Raw genomic sequence first — 18,304 nt, 5'->3', positions numbered from 1 at the left:
ACAGCATTATGGATACTCCTTTCATAGCACAGCAATTGTACAGTACAGTACAGTACAGTACAGCACAGTATTTAGAGGAACACACATACAGCCTTAAGTGGAGACTCTCACAGTATAGTACAGTACTTGTGAGAACACATGCCACAGCATTAAGTGAGACTCTTCTACAGTACAGTACAGTACTTGTGAGGAACACACACACATCATTAAGTGGATTCTTCTACTGCACACAGCACAGTACAGCACACAGCACAGTACAGCACAGTACAGTACAGGAGGAACACACTACAGCCTTAAGTGGAGACTCCTTTTAACAGTACAGTACAGTACTTGTGAGGAACACACACACAGCATTGCGGAGACTCATTCTACAGCATAGTGTACAGTATAGTACAGTACAGTGATAGTACAGTACAGTTCACGGTATATGAGAACACACATACATTATGGAGACCTGCACAGTACAGAACTGCAGAGGAACACACATACAGCAGCATAAGTGGAGACCTCTACAGTAAAAGTACAGTACTAGGAGGGAACACACATACAGCATTAAGTGGAGACTCCAGTACAGTACAGAACCTAGAGGAACACACACAGCATAAGTGGAGACCTTCTCTACAGTACAGTACAGTACTTGTGAGGAACACACATACAGCATTAAGTGGGAGACCTCTACAGCACAGTATAGTACTCTAGAGGAAAACACACATACAGCATTAAGGAGACTCTTCTACAGCAATAGCACAGTGCTGTGCATGTACTTGTGAGAAACACACTTACAGCATTAAGGGAGACTCTTTCTCAAGGACAGTATATACTAGAAGAACACATACAGACATGTGGAGACTTTCCACAGCATAGCACAGCACAGAGGAACACATACAGCATAAGTGGAGGACTCTTCACAGTACAGTACAGTACAGAACCTTGTGAGGAACACACATACAGCATAAGTGGAGACTCTACAGTACAGTATCGTACTTGTGAGGAAACACACATATAAAGTATTAAGTGGAGATTTTGTACAGTACAGTGCGTACTTGTGAGAAACACACATACAGCATTAAGTGGACACCTTCACAGTAATAGCACAGGCTGTGCATACAGTACAGTACTCTAGAGGAAACACATACAGCATTATGGAGACTACTTCTACAGTACAGTACAGCATTTGTGAGGAACACACATACAGCAATATAAGGGAGACTCTTCTACAGTACAGTACTGTGAGGAACACACATACACCATTAAGGAGACCTTCAACAGTACAGTACAGTACTTGTGAGGAACACGCATACAGCATTAAGTGGGAGACCTTTCACAGTACAGTACAGTACTCTAGGAGAACACACATACAGCATTATGTGGAGACTCCTTTCACAGTACAGCAGGTACTTCTGTAGGAAACACACATAGCATTAAGTGGAGACCTTTCACAGCACAGCATAGTACAGTACAGTACTTGTGAAGAACACACATACAGCATAGTGAGACTCTACAGTACAGCACAGCAGTACAGTACAGTACTGCAGAGAACACATACAGCATATGGAGACTCCCTTCACAGTACAGCACAGAATCCTAGAGGAACACATATAACATTAAGTGGAGACTCCTTCTACAGTAAAGTACAGTACAGTACAGTACTTGTGAGGAACACACATGCCAGCATTAAGGGAGCACCCTTTCAGCACAGCACAGCACAGCACTTAGAGCAACACACATATAGCATTAAAGTGGAGATCTTTCTACAGTACACACATAGTACCAGAGGAACACACATATAAGCATTAAGTGATTCTTCTACAGTACAGCACAGCACTTGTGAGTGAACACACATACAGCATTAAGGGAGACTCCTCTACAGTACAGTACAGAACTTGTGAGAACACACATACAGCATAAGTGGGGAGACTCCTGGCAGTAAAGCAGCCAGTACTTGTGAGGAACACACATACAGCATTAAGTGGAGACCCTACAGCACAGTACAGAATCCCAGGAGAACACACACACAGCATAAGTGACCTCTACAGTACAGCAAGGGCTGAAAGAGAACACACATACAGCATTAAGTGGAGACTCCTTCTACAGTACAGTATAGTACTTAGAGGAACACACATACATTAAGTGGAGACTCTTCTATAGTACAGCACAGCAACAGTGCCAGCACTTTGTGAGAAACACACCTACAGTATTATGGAGACTCTTCTCAAGGACAGTATAGTACTTCAGAAGAACACACACACAGTATTATGTGGAGACTCTTTCCACAGTACAGTACAGTACAGTACTTTCTGTGAGGAACACACATACAGCATAAGTGTGACTCTACAGTACAGTACAGTACAGAATCCTAGGGAGGTCACAGCACAGCATGGGTGGAGGCCTCCTTCTACAGTACAGTATCGCATTTGTGAGAACACACATATAGCATTAAGTGGAGATTCTTGTACAGCACAGCATAAAATGTGAGAACACACATACAGCATTAAGTGACATTTTCACAGTACAGTACAGTACAGCACAGTATGTGCACTTGTGAGAAAACACATACAGCAATAAGTGGAGACTATTTCTACAGTGCGAAAGTACAGTACTTGTGAGAACACACATACAGTGTCAAGTGGGAGACTCTACAGTACACAGTACTGTGGAGGAACACAAGACACCATTAAGTGGAGACCTTCAACAGTGTACAGTACAGTACTTGCAGGAACACGACAGCATTATGCGGAGACTCCTTTCTGCCAGCACAGTACAGTACTCTGTGGAGAAATTTACACAGCATTGTGGAGACTCTTTCTGTGCACAGTATATAGTACTTGTGAGGAACACATAAGGCATTAAGTGGAGACTCCTTTCAGTACAGTACAGTACAGACAGTGCCAGCATTTCTTGTGAAGAACACACATACAGCATAAGTGGAGACTCCTTTCACAGCACAGTACAGCACAGTACAAAGTTAGTGCCCCAGAGGAACACACACAGCATAAGGGAGACTCCTTCACAGGCACACAGCACAGAACCAACCTAGGAGAAACACACATATAACATTAAGGGAGACCTTTCTACAGTAAAAGCACAGCAAGGCACAGTACCTTGTGAGGAACACACATACATATTAAGTGGAGACCCTTCTACAGCACAGTACAGTACAGCACTTGTGAACACACATATAGCATTAAGTGAGACTCTTCTACAGTACAGTACAGTACTTGTGAGAAACACACATATAGCATTAAGTGAGATTCTTCTACTGTACAGTGCCAGTACTGTGAGGAACACACACAGCATTAAGTGGAGACTCCTTCACAGTACAGCATGTATAGTACACACAGTACAGTACAGTACTTCTAGGAGGACCAGACATACAGCACATTAAGTGGAGACCTTTCACAGTACAGTATATACAGTGCACAGGCCAGTACTTAGAGCAATACACATAGCTTTAAGTGGAGACCTTCTACAGTACAGTACAGTACTTGTGAGAACACACATATAGTATTATGGAGACTCTCTACAGCACAGCATAGTACTTGGTGTGGAAATTCCATGATACAGTTATGGATACTCCTTCTACAGTACAGTACAGTACAGTACTAGTAGAGTGGCTGCACAGTACTTGTGAGGAACACACATACAGCCTTAAGTGGAGATTCTTCAACAAAACAGTACAGTACTGAGGAACACACATACAGCATTAAGTGGAGATTTTCAACAGTACAGTACAGTACTTCTGTGAGGAACACACATACAGCATTAAGTGGAGACTCTTCTACAGTACAGTACAGTACAGCACTTGTGAGCAACACACATATAGCATTAAGTGGAGACTCTCTACAGCACAGCACAGCACTTTGTGAGAAACACACATATAGCATTATGGAGATTCCTTCTACAGTACAGTACACTACTTCAGGAGGAACACACATACAGCATTAAGTGGAGACTTACAGTACAAGGGCCAGTACAGTACAATACAGTACAGTACAAAATTTGTGAGTGACCAGACATACAGCATTATGGGAGACTTTCACAGCACAGCACAGCACAGCTCAGCTGTACTCTGTGAGCACACATATAGCTTTAAGTGGAGACCCTTCACAGCACAGCACAAGGCACTTGTGAGAACACACATACAGCATTAAGTGGAGACTCTTCAACAGTACAGTACAGTACTTGTGAGGAACACACACACAGCATTAAGTGGAGAATCCTTTCTACAGTACAGCACAGTACTCTGTGAGAACACACATACAGCATTGGCGGAGACTCTTTCTACAGTACAGTAAAGGCACTTTTGAGGAACACACATACAGCATTAAGTGGAGACTCCTTCTACAGTACTGTACAGTACAGTACAGTACTTGTGAGGAACACACATACAGCATTAAGTGGAGACTCCTTCTACAGTACAGTACAGTACAGTACCATGCTTGTGAGGAACACACATACAGCATTAAATGGAGACTCCATCTACAGTACAATACAGTACAGTACAGTACTTGTGAGGAATACACATACAGCATTAAGTGGAGACTCCTATAGTACAGTACAGTACAGCACTTGTGAGGAACATACATTCAGCATTAAGTGGTGACTCCTTCTACAGTACAGTACAGCACTAGTGAGGAACTCACATACAGCATTAAGTGGAGACTTCATCTACAGTAGAGACTTCATCTACAGTACAGTACAGTACAGTACTTGTGAGGAACATACAACATACAACATTAAGTGGAGACTCCTTCTACAGTACAGTACAGTACTTGTGAGGAACACACACACAGCATTAAGTGGAGACTCCTACAATACAGTACAGTACAGTACTTGTGAGGAACACACATACAGCATTAAGTGGAGACTCCTTCTACAGTACAGTACAGCACTTGTGAGGAACACACATCCAGCATTAAGCGGAGAATCCTTATACAGTACAGTACAGTACAGTACTGTACTTGTGAGGAACACACATACAGCATTAAGTGGAGATTCCTACAGTACAGTACAGTACTTGTGAGGAACACACATGCAGCATTAAGTGGAGACTCCTTCTACAGTACAGTACAGCACTTTTGAGGAACACACATACAGCATTAAGTGGAGACTCCATCTACAGTACTGTATAGTACAGTACAGTACAGTACTTGTGAGGAATACACATACAGCATTAAGTGGAGACTCCTTCTACAGTACAGTACAGTACAGCTCTTGTGAGGAACACACATACAGCATTAAGTGGAGACTCCTTCTACAGTACAGTACAGTACACTGCAGTGCAGTACAGTTCAGTACAATGGAGTACAGTACAGTACTTGTGAGGAATGCACATACAGCATTAAGTGGAGACACCTTCTACAGTACAGTACAGTACAGTACTGTACTGTATAGTACAATGGAGTACAGTACATTACTTGTGAGGAACACATACAGCATTAAGTGGAGACTCCTTCTACAGTACAGTATAGTACAGAACTTGTGAGGAACACACATACATCATTAAGTGGAGACACCTTCTACAGTACAGTAATGTACAGTTGTACCCCACTTAACGCTGTCAATAGAACCCAGAGGGTCCAGCGTAAAGTGATATCCGCGTTAAGTGAACAACAGAACATATGGGATTAATTCCAATAGAAACCAGCCCGACCCCCAAACTCCACTTTTTGATGACATATAACTATGTTGTAGTAAAAATAACATCTTAATTTTATGATGGTACATGCACACAATTAATACTTAAGAGAAATAGAGAAATACAGTCGCCAAGTTAATGTCCATTCAAATAATGGACTCAACTCCCTCCCTCTCTTCCCACACTACACTGCTGGCTCTTCCCTCTCTGAGAAATTTTTTGGGGAAAACCACTAAATTTTAATAAATAATACCTCAAACTAAAGTTAGGATAATACAATTGACATTGCTGGATTCCTTGTAAGACCAGGAATATTTTGAATATATATGTCATATATTTTGCACAAAAGATAACATATTTACTAGAGAAAACATTTTATCTAAAATTTGTATGTCTAATGCAAAATATATGATGTTTATATTCAAAATGATCACCAAATTATAAGAATTCCAGCAATGTAAATTATATTCTGGCCGGGTAATTTGTATGAATTTTATGAGCTAAAACAAATATCTTCACTTAATAAAAAAAAAATATTCTTCAGGACACTATCTTTCAATCAAAGTACCCCACCTTGCCTCCCCCCTCTTCCAACCGCGCGGTCCGTCCCAACCCTCCCCCCCACCCCCCACCACTCCTCCCTTCAAGAGAAGAGTGGGTGAAAAAAATAAATTTTAACATTTTGTATTAAATAATACCTCAGATTAAAGTTAGGATAATATAATTGACATTGCTGGATTCCTTGTAAGACCAGGAATATTTTGAATATAAATGTCATATATTTTGCACAAAAGATAACATATTTACTAGAGAAAACATTTTATCTAAAATTTGTATGTCTAATGCAAAATATATGATGTTTATATTCAAAATGATCATCAAATTATAAGAATTCCAGCAATGTAAATTATATTCTGACCGGGTAATTTGTATGAATTTTATGAGCTAAAACAAATATCTTCAGTTAATAAAAAAAAAAATATTCTTCACGGGGTAACAGATGGTCGGTCGGTCCCTCCCTCCCCCCCACCCCCCACCAACCGTCCCAAGGAGATGTGTGGGAAAACCACTAAATTTTAATAAATAATACCTCAAACTAAAGTTAGGATAATATAATTGACATTGCTGGATTCCTTGTAAGACCAGGAATATTTTGAATATAAATGTCATATTTTGCACAAAAGATAACATATTTACTAGAGAAAACATTTTATCTAAAATTTGTATGTCTAATGCAAAATATATGATGTTTATATTCAAAATGATCACCAAATTATAAGAATTCCAGCAATGTAAATTATATTCTGGCCGGGTAATTTGTATGAATTTTATGAGCTAAAACAGGCAGTCAGGCAGGGTGGCGGGTGGCGGGTGGGGCAAATCTAAAAATAGCGTCTCGAGCCGGACACTCACCGCGTATATGTGGAAAAAATCCGTGTTAAGTGAAAGTTCAGCTCTGGCGAGGCACCGCGTATATGGTAAAACGCGTTAAGTTAAACTGCGTTAGGCGGGGTAATACTGTACAGTGCATTACTTGTGAGGAACACACATACAGCATTAAGTGGAAACTCCTTCTCCAGTACAGTACAGTACAGTACAGTACAGTACAGTACTTGTGAGGAACACATACAGCATTAAGTGGAGACTCCTTCTACAGAACAGTACAGTCTCTTGAAGGGTAATTATGTCAATATTATTTTTAAGGGTATAGTAATGTACATCTGTCACTATTTTGTAGACCATTAACATTCCAGGATATTTTCTTAAGGCTAGCTAGATCCATGATTAATATTTACACATTTTATATGCTTTCCAATCAGATTCTTTAAGAAGGCCCAATCCTCTTGCACAGATTCCCATTTCCTCAAAAGTTTTTCTTTATCAGCATCTTTACATTTTACCAACACCTTTTTAAAACTTTCAGTTGTTGCTCCCTGCACTACACATTCCTTTATTTTCCTCTCCTTCTCTTTAATACTTATTTTAAGCACTGAATTTTTCAAAAGCTTGAGCTCTTCATTTTCCTCTTTCCCTTCTAATTCTACATTATTCACAGCTTTGTTTCCCCTTTCTTTATTTATCACTGTATCAAGTCTTTTCTCTATCACTTCTATTTTCTGACCTAACTTTTGCAAAAGCTGAAACATCTTACGCACCTCTTCTCCCAGAATTTCTTGCACAGTTTTATCATTAACCTGGAGGGCTGCACCACTACTCTCACTTGCTACTTGTTTATTACTCTGTTTGTTCCTGGCATCAACAACTCTTCCGGCCACAAGCGCAGTCCTTACCCTTCTTGAATCTTCATGCCAGGCATTCTCAGGGATCACCGTCTCTACTGTCTGTGTGTTCTCCTGCTGTCTTGTCGCTGTCAAACCACAGCGTACTTTTTCAGTGTTCTCTGAATAATTCCTTTGTTGGTCACTTGTCATACGTGGCCTCATCTCGCATGCAATTGAACTAGCATTGTGAGTTTTACCACAATTACAACAACAAAGCTTCACTTTCTCTCCTGCTTTGATCTTGTCCTTACAGTTGCTAGATTCGTGCCTCTCCCCACAGAATCTACAACTGGGTCCAGTTGACAGCTCCAGGCCTTGTGTCCCCATCTGCAACACTTGAGACACATTATTGGTCCCTCCACATATAGTGCCACCTTGTTCCTGTGATGAACACTTTCTCTGGAACCTTTCCTCTCATTAGAACAATAACCTGGCCTCTCTCTTCGCCCCTTATTAAATGCCTCTTGACCCAAACAAATCATTCTTTATCCAATAAGTATTCAGGATCCAGTATTACAGGGTACCTGAAGATTATAACCTTTGTAAGTAGTATGTCGCTCTCCTCTGGCAAAACCATCAGTAATCCCTTGTACCCAACAGTTGTCAACATTTCCACAGCCTCCATGGTTCCCACTGTAAGATAAGGCTTGTGTGTGCCTTCTTTCAAAAGAGGCTCAAAGCTGCGATGCTCCCGTCCTAGTTGTACTGCCCAAATTAGTTTTTCAAGGGAGGTCATCGGGCATGACTGTGGAAAAATTAATCTCTTCCTGACACGACCAACTTCACCTTGTGTGTGTTCTTGTCTGCTTCCTTCAAATTCCATACATTGCTCTGTTCTTGATCCATTCTCCACTTTCTCCTTTCTGTTATTTCCATTATTATTACCACCCACACACTTTTTTGGTCCTAGATTTTTTTTGTCTCTTCTCCTCTCTCACTTCTTCGCTTTTACTGTCCTCTTGCCAGCTTGTCTCCCTCATCCTTTTAGAAATTCCTTTCTTTTTCACTACCTCTTGTTGTAGCTGTATTTTCTCACTTTCGAACTTCCCTTGTGCTTCATCACTCATATTAGACTCATCATTACTCAACTCAAGGTCTTAAAGAACTTCGTCCAATACTATCTTTTCTTTACTCTTCCATGTAGAGTTCTTAAGCGATAATTCACTTTCCATGGGGCAATGTTGACATCCCACAACACCCAGCCAGGAGTGATGGGACCCCGAGCAGTTATTTTCGTGTGGTAAACAGTAAGTTCCCAACACCAAAGTTGCTTGACGATACTTATCTTATCCTCAGGTCCTTATACACAAGTAGGTAAGTCTATATATCCTTCAGATAATGTAATAGGCTCGAAAACATCCCAAATTTGGGAGCTAGCACTCACAGCTGTGTTTACCAGTGTGTTTAAAAGATGTACTTAGAGAACACATCTGTCACCACCAGCACATTTTCTCTGTCATCACTTGATGGTTCTAGTACTGTAAAATCCACTGTCAAAGGGTCTACTGGCTGTAAGACACTTCTGCATGCGTACCTCTGGGATAACTGCACAGGTGGCAGTCCCTACAGTATTCAAAGATATGATCCATTCGTGGCCAGTAGCACCTCTGCTTAATTTATCCACAGTAGTGGTGCGTTTGATACCCTGATGACCTATGTCATCATGCAAAAGTTTCATTACCTCCCCCTTTAAGGTAGTAGGCAAAACTAGTTGTTTTAGCTCCTTCTGGCCTCGCTTTCCCCGTTTTATAACCAATAGTTTGTTGTGAATGAGCAATCTCCTTCTCTGTTTCCATAGGCTGTTAAAACTCTGGCCCTTTCTCAACATCTGTAATCCACTTTCTCCTAGCTGCCCTTGTTGGCCCTTCTGGCACGATGAGATGTTATTGTCCTGCTCCTGCAGCTATTGCAGTTAGGGTATTTCTATTGGGCATAAATCCATGTTGTCTATTGTTTGTTTTCCCCCGTTGTGTTAAAAAGGCTATAAGTCTTGAATTTAAAATTCTTTCCAGTAGTTTCCCTGTATTTTCTAATAAAGATATTGGCCTGTAGTTTAATATTTCCTTATTGTCCTTACCCTCCTTGGGCATAAATATCATTAGCATATTTTAGTTTGTCTGGAAAGTAACCTGTTATGAAGTATGCGTTATAAATGTTTAATAGTGTTTTTAAGATGTTTTCAGGTAGATTTATGACCATATTTAGTGTAATACCCGTGAGACCTGGGGCCTTTTCCTTAGATTTCCCCAGACAGTGCATCATTTCTCCCATACAGTAATTATTATTTGATTATTAGGTAGTAAGTTATAGTCTATATATTGCTTTGGGGTGATTCTATTATGTATGTGTTTTCCCATTTCATCTTCTATCCTTTCTTCGTGTTCACTATCAAAATCTTCATTTTCCTCATCTGATATTTTAAAAATTTTTACCCATTCTCTTTTGAATGTTGACTCTTGTTCATTTTCCTCGTACACTTTTGTTCCGTTATGGTCTTTAATGTATGGTGTTTTTTTGCTTGTTATGCCCCATCATCTTGTTTATGGAAGTCCAAAATGTTTTTGTGTCTTTAGTCTTGTCGGCCGCCATTATAATATCATTCCATTTGTTGTTGTTTGCTTCCTTACATGCGTCTCTTTATCTAATATACTATAGGACTAGCTGTCTGTCTGTCTGTCTGTCTGTCTATCTGTCTGTCTGTCTATCTGTCTGTTCTGGGCAGCCAAAACGGCACAATCGTTTTTCATCAAACTTGGTGGAAAAATCGCAAAAAAATACGTAGAGTGGAACAAACCTGGTCCCATGTCGATGGTTTCTTTAGGAAGGCATTAATTAACCATTTTATTTATGATGGAAAATGATGCAAGTCTACGGACTTGGCGCACCCTCATTCACTGTATGCTGTCAGCCTGATACAATACAGTACAATACCATACTATACCATACAATACCATACCATACAACACCATACCATACAATACAATACACAACGAACTATAAATATTTGTAAGAATAAAACTTAATTATATAGACATGTAAGACTCACAATTTCATAAGATATCCGTAAGACATTAGCTATTGGAAATGTGATTAAATGTTTTGTTATTAATCCAGTGTGAAATGTATCAGTATTGGTGGAACAATCCTAATGGTCTCTACTCCTGTTGATTAGGTGAGGTTAATCTGGGTTTATTGAGATTAAAGATAAAAGGTGTGGGGTTTATGCTACCTGTGTTAGTCTCAGGTACGACCCTTATTGTAACAATCGCAACCATGATTAAAATAACCAGGACCATGATTATAACAACCAGGACCATGATTATAACAACCATGACCATGATTATAACAACCACGACCATGATTATAACACCACGACCATGATTATAACAACCACGACCATGATTATAACAACCACGACCATGATTATAACAACCACGACCATGATTATAACAACCACGACCATGATTATAACAACTATGACCATGATTATAACAACCACAACCCATGATTATAACAACCACGACCATGATTATAACAACCACGACCATGATTATAACAACCACGACCATGATTATAACAACCACGACCATGATTATAACAACCACGACCATGATTATGTAATGGTCCCTGTCTCATCAACAGAACGTATTATATAAATGGTTTATTTACATCTGATTTATATTCAGATTCATCCCCTTTACTTTTCCACTGCCTATGAGTAAGACATGAACTGATCATGTGAAGGGTAACTTTCCCAAGAGGGAGAAGCCCATATGTCAGCATCTATGTAAGCGCCCACTAGTGCGACGCTCTTAGTCAGTCACTCACACCAACTTTTCTCGAACGGACGTTGATTCACGTTTATATACATAAACGACGTCCCTTTCTCATTCACTCATAAATACAGTTGACCCTCGTTAATTCGGACCCCTTTAATCCGGATTTCGGATAAATGGGACGAAATCTGAACTGTCCATATCAAATTTCTGGTTCTGGGATTGTCCCAGTTGCAATTGGGGTTGCAATTTCAAATTCTGTGTCACTACTAAGAAATAACAAAGACCCTGGTGCACTCTTAAGATTAAAAGAAAACGGACGACTCAGGCATCCTGAAGTGAGAGAAAACGGACTCCTATGATGGGGCATTCAAATAAAGAGACATGGCTACATGTTTTGTGGACTAGCCACTGTACAGTATCCTTTTCATCACTTTGTATAAACCTCGTTATGCCTATGTGTTTCTGATAATTACCATAACATTATATATTTATATATTTAGCGGTTGTACAAACACAAGGCCTCATACATGCCATTCAGACTGACAGACTTGACAAGTTTCACCAACCATAAAGACAGTTGAAGCTTTAAACATCACTCACAATGGATCTTGAATATTCCAACTGTAATCAGACATACCTAAGTTGCCTCAACAATTGCAACCCCAGTTGCAATATCAAATTCTGTGTCACTACAAAGATATAACAGTCTCTGGTGCACTCTAAGATTAAGAGAAAATGGACGACTCAGGAGTGCTGAAGTGAGAGAAAACGGACTCCTATGACGGGGCACTCAAATGAACATACACATAGCTGTATAAAGCAATATTAACCCCTAAATCGGTTAATTCGGACAATCGGCTAAAACGGACACCCTTCCTCCCCTATTAGTCTGTTTTAACGAGGGTCGACTGTAGTGGAACTTACGGTTGATATACACCCTGGAGTTATAAACAATACTTTTATAATAAAACAAGAAACTTCAATTGGGTTTCGTTACTAAAAGCCCAATATACAGTATTACTCCGCTTTACGTATATTTCTCATATACGCGGTGCCTCGCCAGAACGAACTTTCACTTAATGCTGTTCATCTACTCATATACGCGGTGAAGTATAATATTTTTTTTTTATTTAGCTCATAAAATTCATACAAATTACCCGGCCAGAATATAATTTACATTGCTGGAATTCTTACAATATGATCATTTTGAATATAAACATCATAGATTTTGCATTTGACATACAAATTTTAGATATAATATTTACTCTGAGTAGATATGTTATCTTTTGTGCAAAATATATGACATTTATATTCAAAATATTCCTGGTCTTACAAGAAATCCAGCAATGTCAATTATATTATCCTAACTTTAGTTTGAGGTATTATTTATTACTAAAAAGGTAAATATTCTGGTTTTCCCACACATCTGGTAGGGAGGGACCGACCGACCATCTGGCACGGTGTGAAGAATATTTTTTTTTTTTATTAACTAAAGAGATTTGTTTTAGCTCATAAAATTCATACAAATTACCCGGCCAGAATATAATTTACATTGCTGGAATTCTTACAATTTGATGATCATTTTGAATATGAACATCATAGATTTTGCATTAGACATACAAATTGTAGATATACAGTAATGTTTACTCTGAGTAAATATGTTATCTTTTGTGCAAAATATATGACATTTATATTCAAAATATTCCTGGTCTTACAAGGAATCCAGCAATGTCAATTATATTATCCTAACTTTAATCTGAGGTATTATTTAATACTAAATGTTAAAATCTAGGTTTTCACCCAACATTTCTCTTGTAGGGAAGGTTGGTGGGGGATGGGGGGGGGAGGGTTGGGACGGACCGATCATCTGGCGCGGTTGGAAGAGGGGGGGAGGCTAGGTGGGGTACTTTGATTGACAGATAGTGTCGTGAAGAATATTTTCTTTTTTATTTACTGAAGATATTTGTTTTAGCTCATAAAATTCATACAAATTACCCGGCCAGAATATAATTTACATTGCTGGAATTCTTATAATTTGGTGATCATTTTGAATATAAACCTCATAGATTTTGCATTAGACCTACAAATTTTAGATATAATGTTTACTCTGAGTAAATATGTTATCTTTTGTGCAAAATATATGACATTTATATTCAAAATATTCCTGGTCTTACAAGGAATCCAGCAATGTCAATTATATTATCCTAACTTTAGTTTGAGGTATTATTTATTAAAATCTAGTGGTTTTCCCCAAAAATTTCTCAGAGAGGGAAGAGCCCGGAGTGTAGTGTGAGAAGAGGGGGAGGGAGTTGAGTCCATTATTTGAATGGACATTAACTTGGCGACTGTATTTCTCTATTTCTCTTAAGTATTAATTGTGTGCATGTACCATCAAAAAATTAAGATGTTATTTTTACTAGAACATAGGTATTGTGTCGGAAAAAGTAGAGTTTGGGGGTCGGGCCAGTCTCTATTGGAATTAATCCCATATGTTCTGTTGTTCACTTAACGCGGTTTTCACTTAACACGGTACCCTGTGGGTTCAATTGACCGCGTTAAGCAGGGTACAACTGCACAGTCAACCCTCACTTTTCTCAGTCCCACATTCCGCATTTCCACGTTTACGCGGTGCCCTGCCGGAACCCAGGATGCTCACATTCCGCGGTGCGTGTACCCCTTTACGCGGAGAGTGTCCGGCTCGACGCTATTTTTAGATTCGCCCCACCCGCCTGCTCCCGTCTCCTCCCTCCTCCGCAAGCCGCGCGGTAAGGTTGCGCAGTGCATGTCTCTGTTGCGTTATCATTGACTTCATATGACGTATCGGACTGTGATTGGCCATGCATCCCTACCTCCCTCCGCTGATAGCTGTAATTGGTTTTAAGTAATATGATGTGTCCACCCAGGGGAGGGAGGGAGGGAGGGAGGAAAGACGACGCTTGACCTAGCCGCGGCAGTTTCATCCCTCCAGGCCACACAGTGTAATCGTGCATCCATTGTTCTGTAAAATGGCTTCCGCCGGACCACCGCCCCCAGAGAGAAACCTTTCCTTGCCTGGACCCAGCCGCCCTAAGCCCAAGAAGACACGACGTTCCTTAAGCTACGAGGTGAAGTACAAGATCATCCAAGAGTTACAGAAAGGAACAAGACAGGTTGATTTGGCGCGCCAGCATGGTGTGAACGAATCTACGATCCGGACGATAAAGAAGGATGCAGCCAAGATAAAGGAGCACATGAAGATCACAAAGTCTACAGGTGCTTCTATGATCAAGTATTTTCACAACCAGGTGCTTCTCAAGACAGAAAAATTACTTGTGAGCTACTTGGTGCGTCAGGCGCGACGGAACATGGTGGTCGACACGTGCTCTGTTAAGGAGTACGCACGTGAACTGTATGCTGCAGTGTCATGAAAGATGGGAATTACAGAGGTTTAAGATGCAGAACAAGATCACCAATATAAACATTGGTGGTGAAGAAGCTAGTGCTGACCGTGCTGCGGCTAGGGAATTTCCTCCGTTTTTACGTGAGATTATGGAGGAAGGACAGTACACCGACGACCAGGTGTTTAACATGGTCGAATCTGGTCTTTTTTGGAAAAAGCTACCTTCCAAGACCTTCGTTGTGAAGAATGCCAGCAAGATTCGGGGCCGGAAGTTGCAGAAGGAGCGCATCACCGTCCTGTTTACCACCAATGCCTCCGGTACCTGTAAGCTCAAGTTATCGGTGATCCACACAGCCCGCAAGCCGCACGCCTTCAAGAGCATGGACATGACCAAGCTAAATGTCCACTGGCTGACCGCACGTAAGGCGTGGATGTTCTCTACACTCTCCCTCTCCTGGTTTGATGACTGTTTTGTTCCTGATGTAAAGAAATTCTGTGAGCAACAGAATGTGCTATTCAAGATTTTGTTGCTGCTGGACAACGCACCAGGACACTCGCCCCTACTGTTAGATCGTCACCCCAACGTAAAAGTGGTCTTCCTTCCTCCCAACACTACGTCTATATTACAGCCCATGGACCAAGAATTAATCTGTAATGTAAAAGCTGCATTCTCAACAAAAAAATTCCAGCTCCTGAACGACTACACCAACACCAGGGAAGAGTTGCATAACCTGAGTGACACCACCACCGATAGCAAGAGCGAAGACGACGAGGATCAACAGTTGGCAGAGCAAAAAATACTTTTCAAACAATTCTGGAGAATATTCAACATCAAGAAAGCTCTGGACTTCTTGGTGGAGGCATGGGATCAGCTGTCTGTAGCAACTGTTTGTCACGCATGGAGACATGTGTTGCAAGGCATTCCGGGCGTATGGCAGAGTCAATCTGTGACTGGTGAGGTTCAGACTGTTGGAGTAGCAGTGAACCTTGCCAGAGAAGCTGCGCAGAGTGTTACAGCTGCAGGCTTCTCCGAGACCACCAACGACGACATCCTGGAGGTGATAAGGGATCCTGATGTGACTACCGACGAGATGGTAGATGATGATGACGTCAGTGAAGAGGCAGGTGGTGCGTCATCCCAAGAAGAACACCGCTTATCCCATAGTAATGTTAGGGGTGCCATCGAGTGTGTTGAGAAAATCGAGCTCCTCCTTCCCGACGACCCTGACGCAAACAGGTATGAAATCTTCCCTACCCAGCTGTTGCAGACTATGGAGCCCTACTTCAAGGTTTATCACGACAACATAAACACCAGCCGTCAGCAAAGCATAACAGAGTTCTTCGCCCGCAACCCACCACAGCCAGCCCAAGCCAGTGATAGTGACAGAGGTAGAGACAGTGAAGATGACTTTGAGGGATTTGTCAGGGAGGCCCTGACAAGTGTGGATGACAGTGATGGTGACTCACCTGAGGGCCAGTAGCCTGCCCTCTGCCTCGGAACCAGCCTCCATCCCTGTATGCCAACCCATCTCTTCTACCAACGTAAGTGTTCAACCTAACTTTTAGTTTTCCTAACCTATCCTTTATTTTTCCTAACTTAACCTTTATTTTTCCTAAACTAACCTCTCCTATATTAATTGTTTGTGCATACCATCATAAAGTTAAGATAAAATTTTTACTACGACATAGTTGTGAGTCGTCAAAAAGTGGAGTTTGGGGGTCGGCCTGGTCTCTATTTCAATTAATCCCATATGTTATGTTGTTCACTTTACGCGTTTCTCACTTTCCGCGGTACCCTGTGGGTTATATTAACCGCGTAAAGTGAGGGTTGACTGTATATTATATGTGTACCAACCTGGTTAACTGGGGAATTGACCAGCGTAACATGTAGGTGGCAGCTCGTGTGGGTACGAAAACGACATATCAGTCTACGCACCAAGACATCAGTGTTTTGTGAAAACAAGAAAACAAAAAACAGTGACGTGTTACATAATCCTAGTGTTAAAACTGTATCCCGTATCGAGACGATAATTAGTGAGTGCTCCTCATCTCTGTCACCCAGAAGAGGTGCAGAATTATTATTATATCATACAGCCTGTTTGGTGAAAATCCTGTTAGTAACAAGTAAAAAAGCCCCAAGTCAGCATAGTGTTGTCTACAGTGTTGCAGATGGTTTCATAAACTTTACTAACAAGTGACATTTCACAAGTAGCTGGACGGTTGTGTGGTTTCGCGAGCGTCGATTGCAGTATATCCGGTGTCATCAGACAGTTCTCCATAAGTTTGGTACACGGCAGAAGCAGGAACCTTTCCGTCATAGGTCAGCAACATTGGTTCAACTCTGGAGGTATTCCCCAATCGTGAAGTGTACTCACCCGCTGTCGGGATAGCAGCGTGTCATTCTCATTGCCAGGGAAACCAGCCGGAGGCACTTTCATTCAAGGACGAGTGAAGAGGCCCCGCCTACTCTACCACTACAGATACCAGCTGGACGGATCACGTTTTCTATACAGACGCAGTAACCCCTGTATTAGGTATCTCAAAAGTATACATAGTTTATACACACATTAACACGTTTGAGATATAACTTCACAACGATAGGCTCAACGGATAGGAGTATGTCATTGAAATAAGTGTCTTACGTATATTCGTGTGTACTGACGTTATATAATTTACAGTGGCTATTTATTGTCTGTTCACTTATTGATAGTTTAATTATTTTAACTACAATTTTTATCATTTCTTGTAAATGAGAGGCAAGTATTTTGCTTTTGCCGTTAATTATTATCTGGCTCAAATGGAACTTCTTGGATAAATTTTCAAAGTTTCCAATGTCTCAATCTGATGACCTTGTAAGCCTAGCACAACTATCAGCTGATAACGTACACTTAGAGGATCCAAGTTACGTTTCTACTGCAGAGGTTGACTTTGAACTTAAGCCAGAAACACAGTTAGACGATTCGGTAGAAAGTAGTGAAAAATTAATTGAGGAATCATTTGGCGACTTAAACTGTCTTATTTTACGATCTGGAAATCAATATAGTACCTCGCCTAGGGATACACAGGTAGTTTCTAACCCTGTTCCAGGTGACAGTGTGTCAGTTGATTCATCAGTAACACCCCCATTAACTCAGCCTTCAGTTAGGAGTTAAAGTACTAGCTTACTAATTTCTAACGCTACAATGGCTTCCTCTAACACTCTCCCCAATACTGCTACCATGTCAAC

The 18,304-nt window shown here is 40.7% G+C and overlaps 1 protein-coding gene across 1 annotated transcript in view; it reads left to right on the top strand.

Annotated features, from left to right (window-relative positions):
* LOC121863642 overlaps positions 1 to 17,530 on the top strand; it is a 111,036-nt gene extending 93,506 nt beyond the window's left edge. The window contains exon 7 of the mRNA XM_042362395.1: positions 17,399 to 17,530. Within this exon, the coding sequence (XP_042218329.1) occupies positions 17,399 to 17,530 (132 nt within the window). The remainder of the gene's footprint in view (positions 1 to 17,398) is intronic.
* Positions 17,531 to 18,304: the final 774 nt, after the last annotated feature.

This window comes from Homarus americanus, unplaced genomic scaffold (assembly GCF_018991925.1).
Source record: "Homarus americanus isolate GMGI-L3 unplaced genomic scaffold, GMGI_Hamer_2.0 scaffold41366, whole genome shotgun sequence".
NCBI classification, from domain to species: domain Eukaryota; kingdom Metazoa; phylum Arthropoda; class Malacostraca; order Decapoda; family Nephropidae; genus Homarus; species Homarus americanus.
This window is presented reverse-complemented; position numbering and strand designations above follow the sequence as displayed.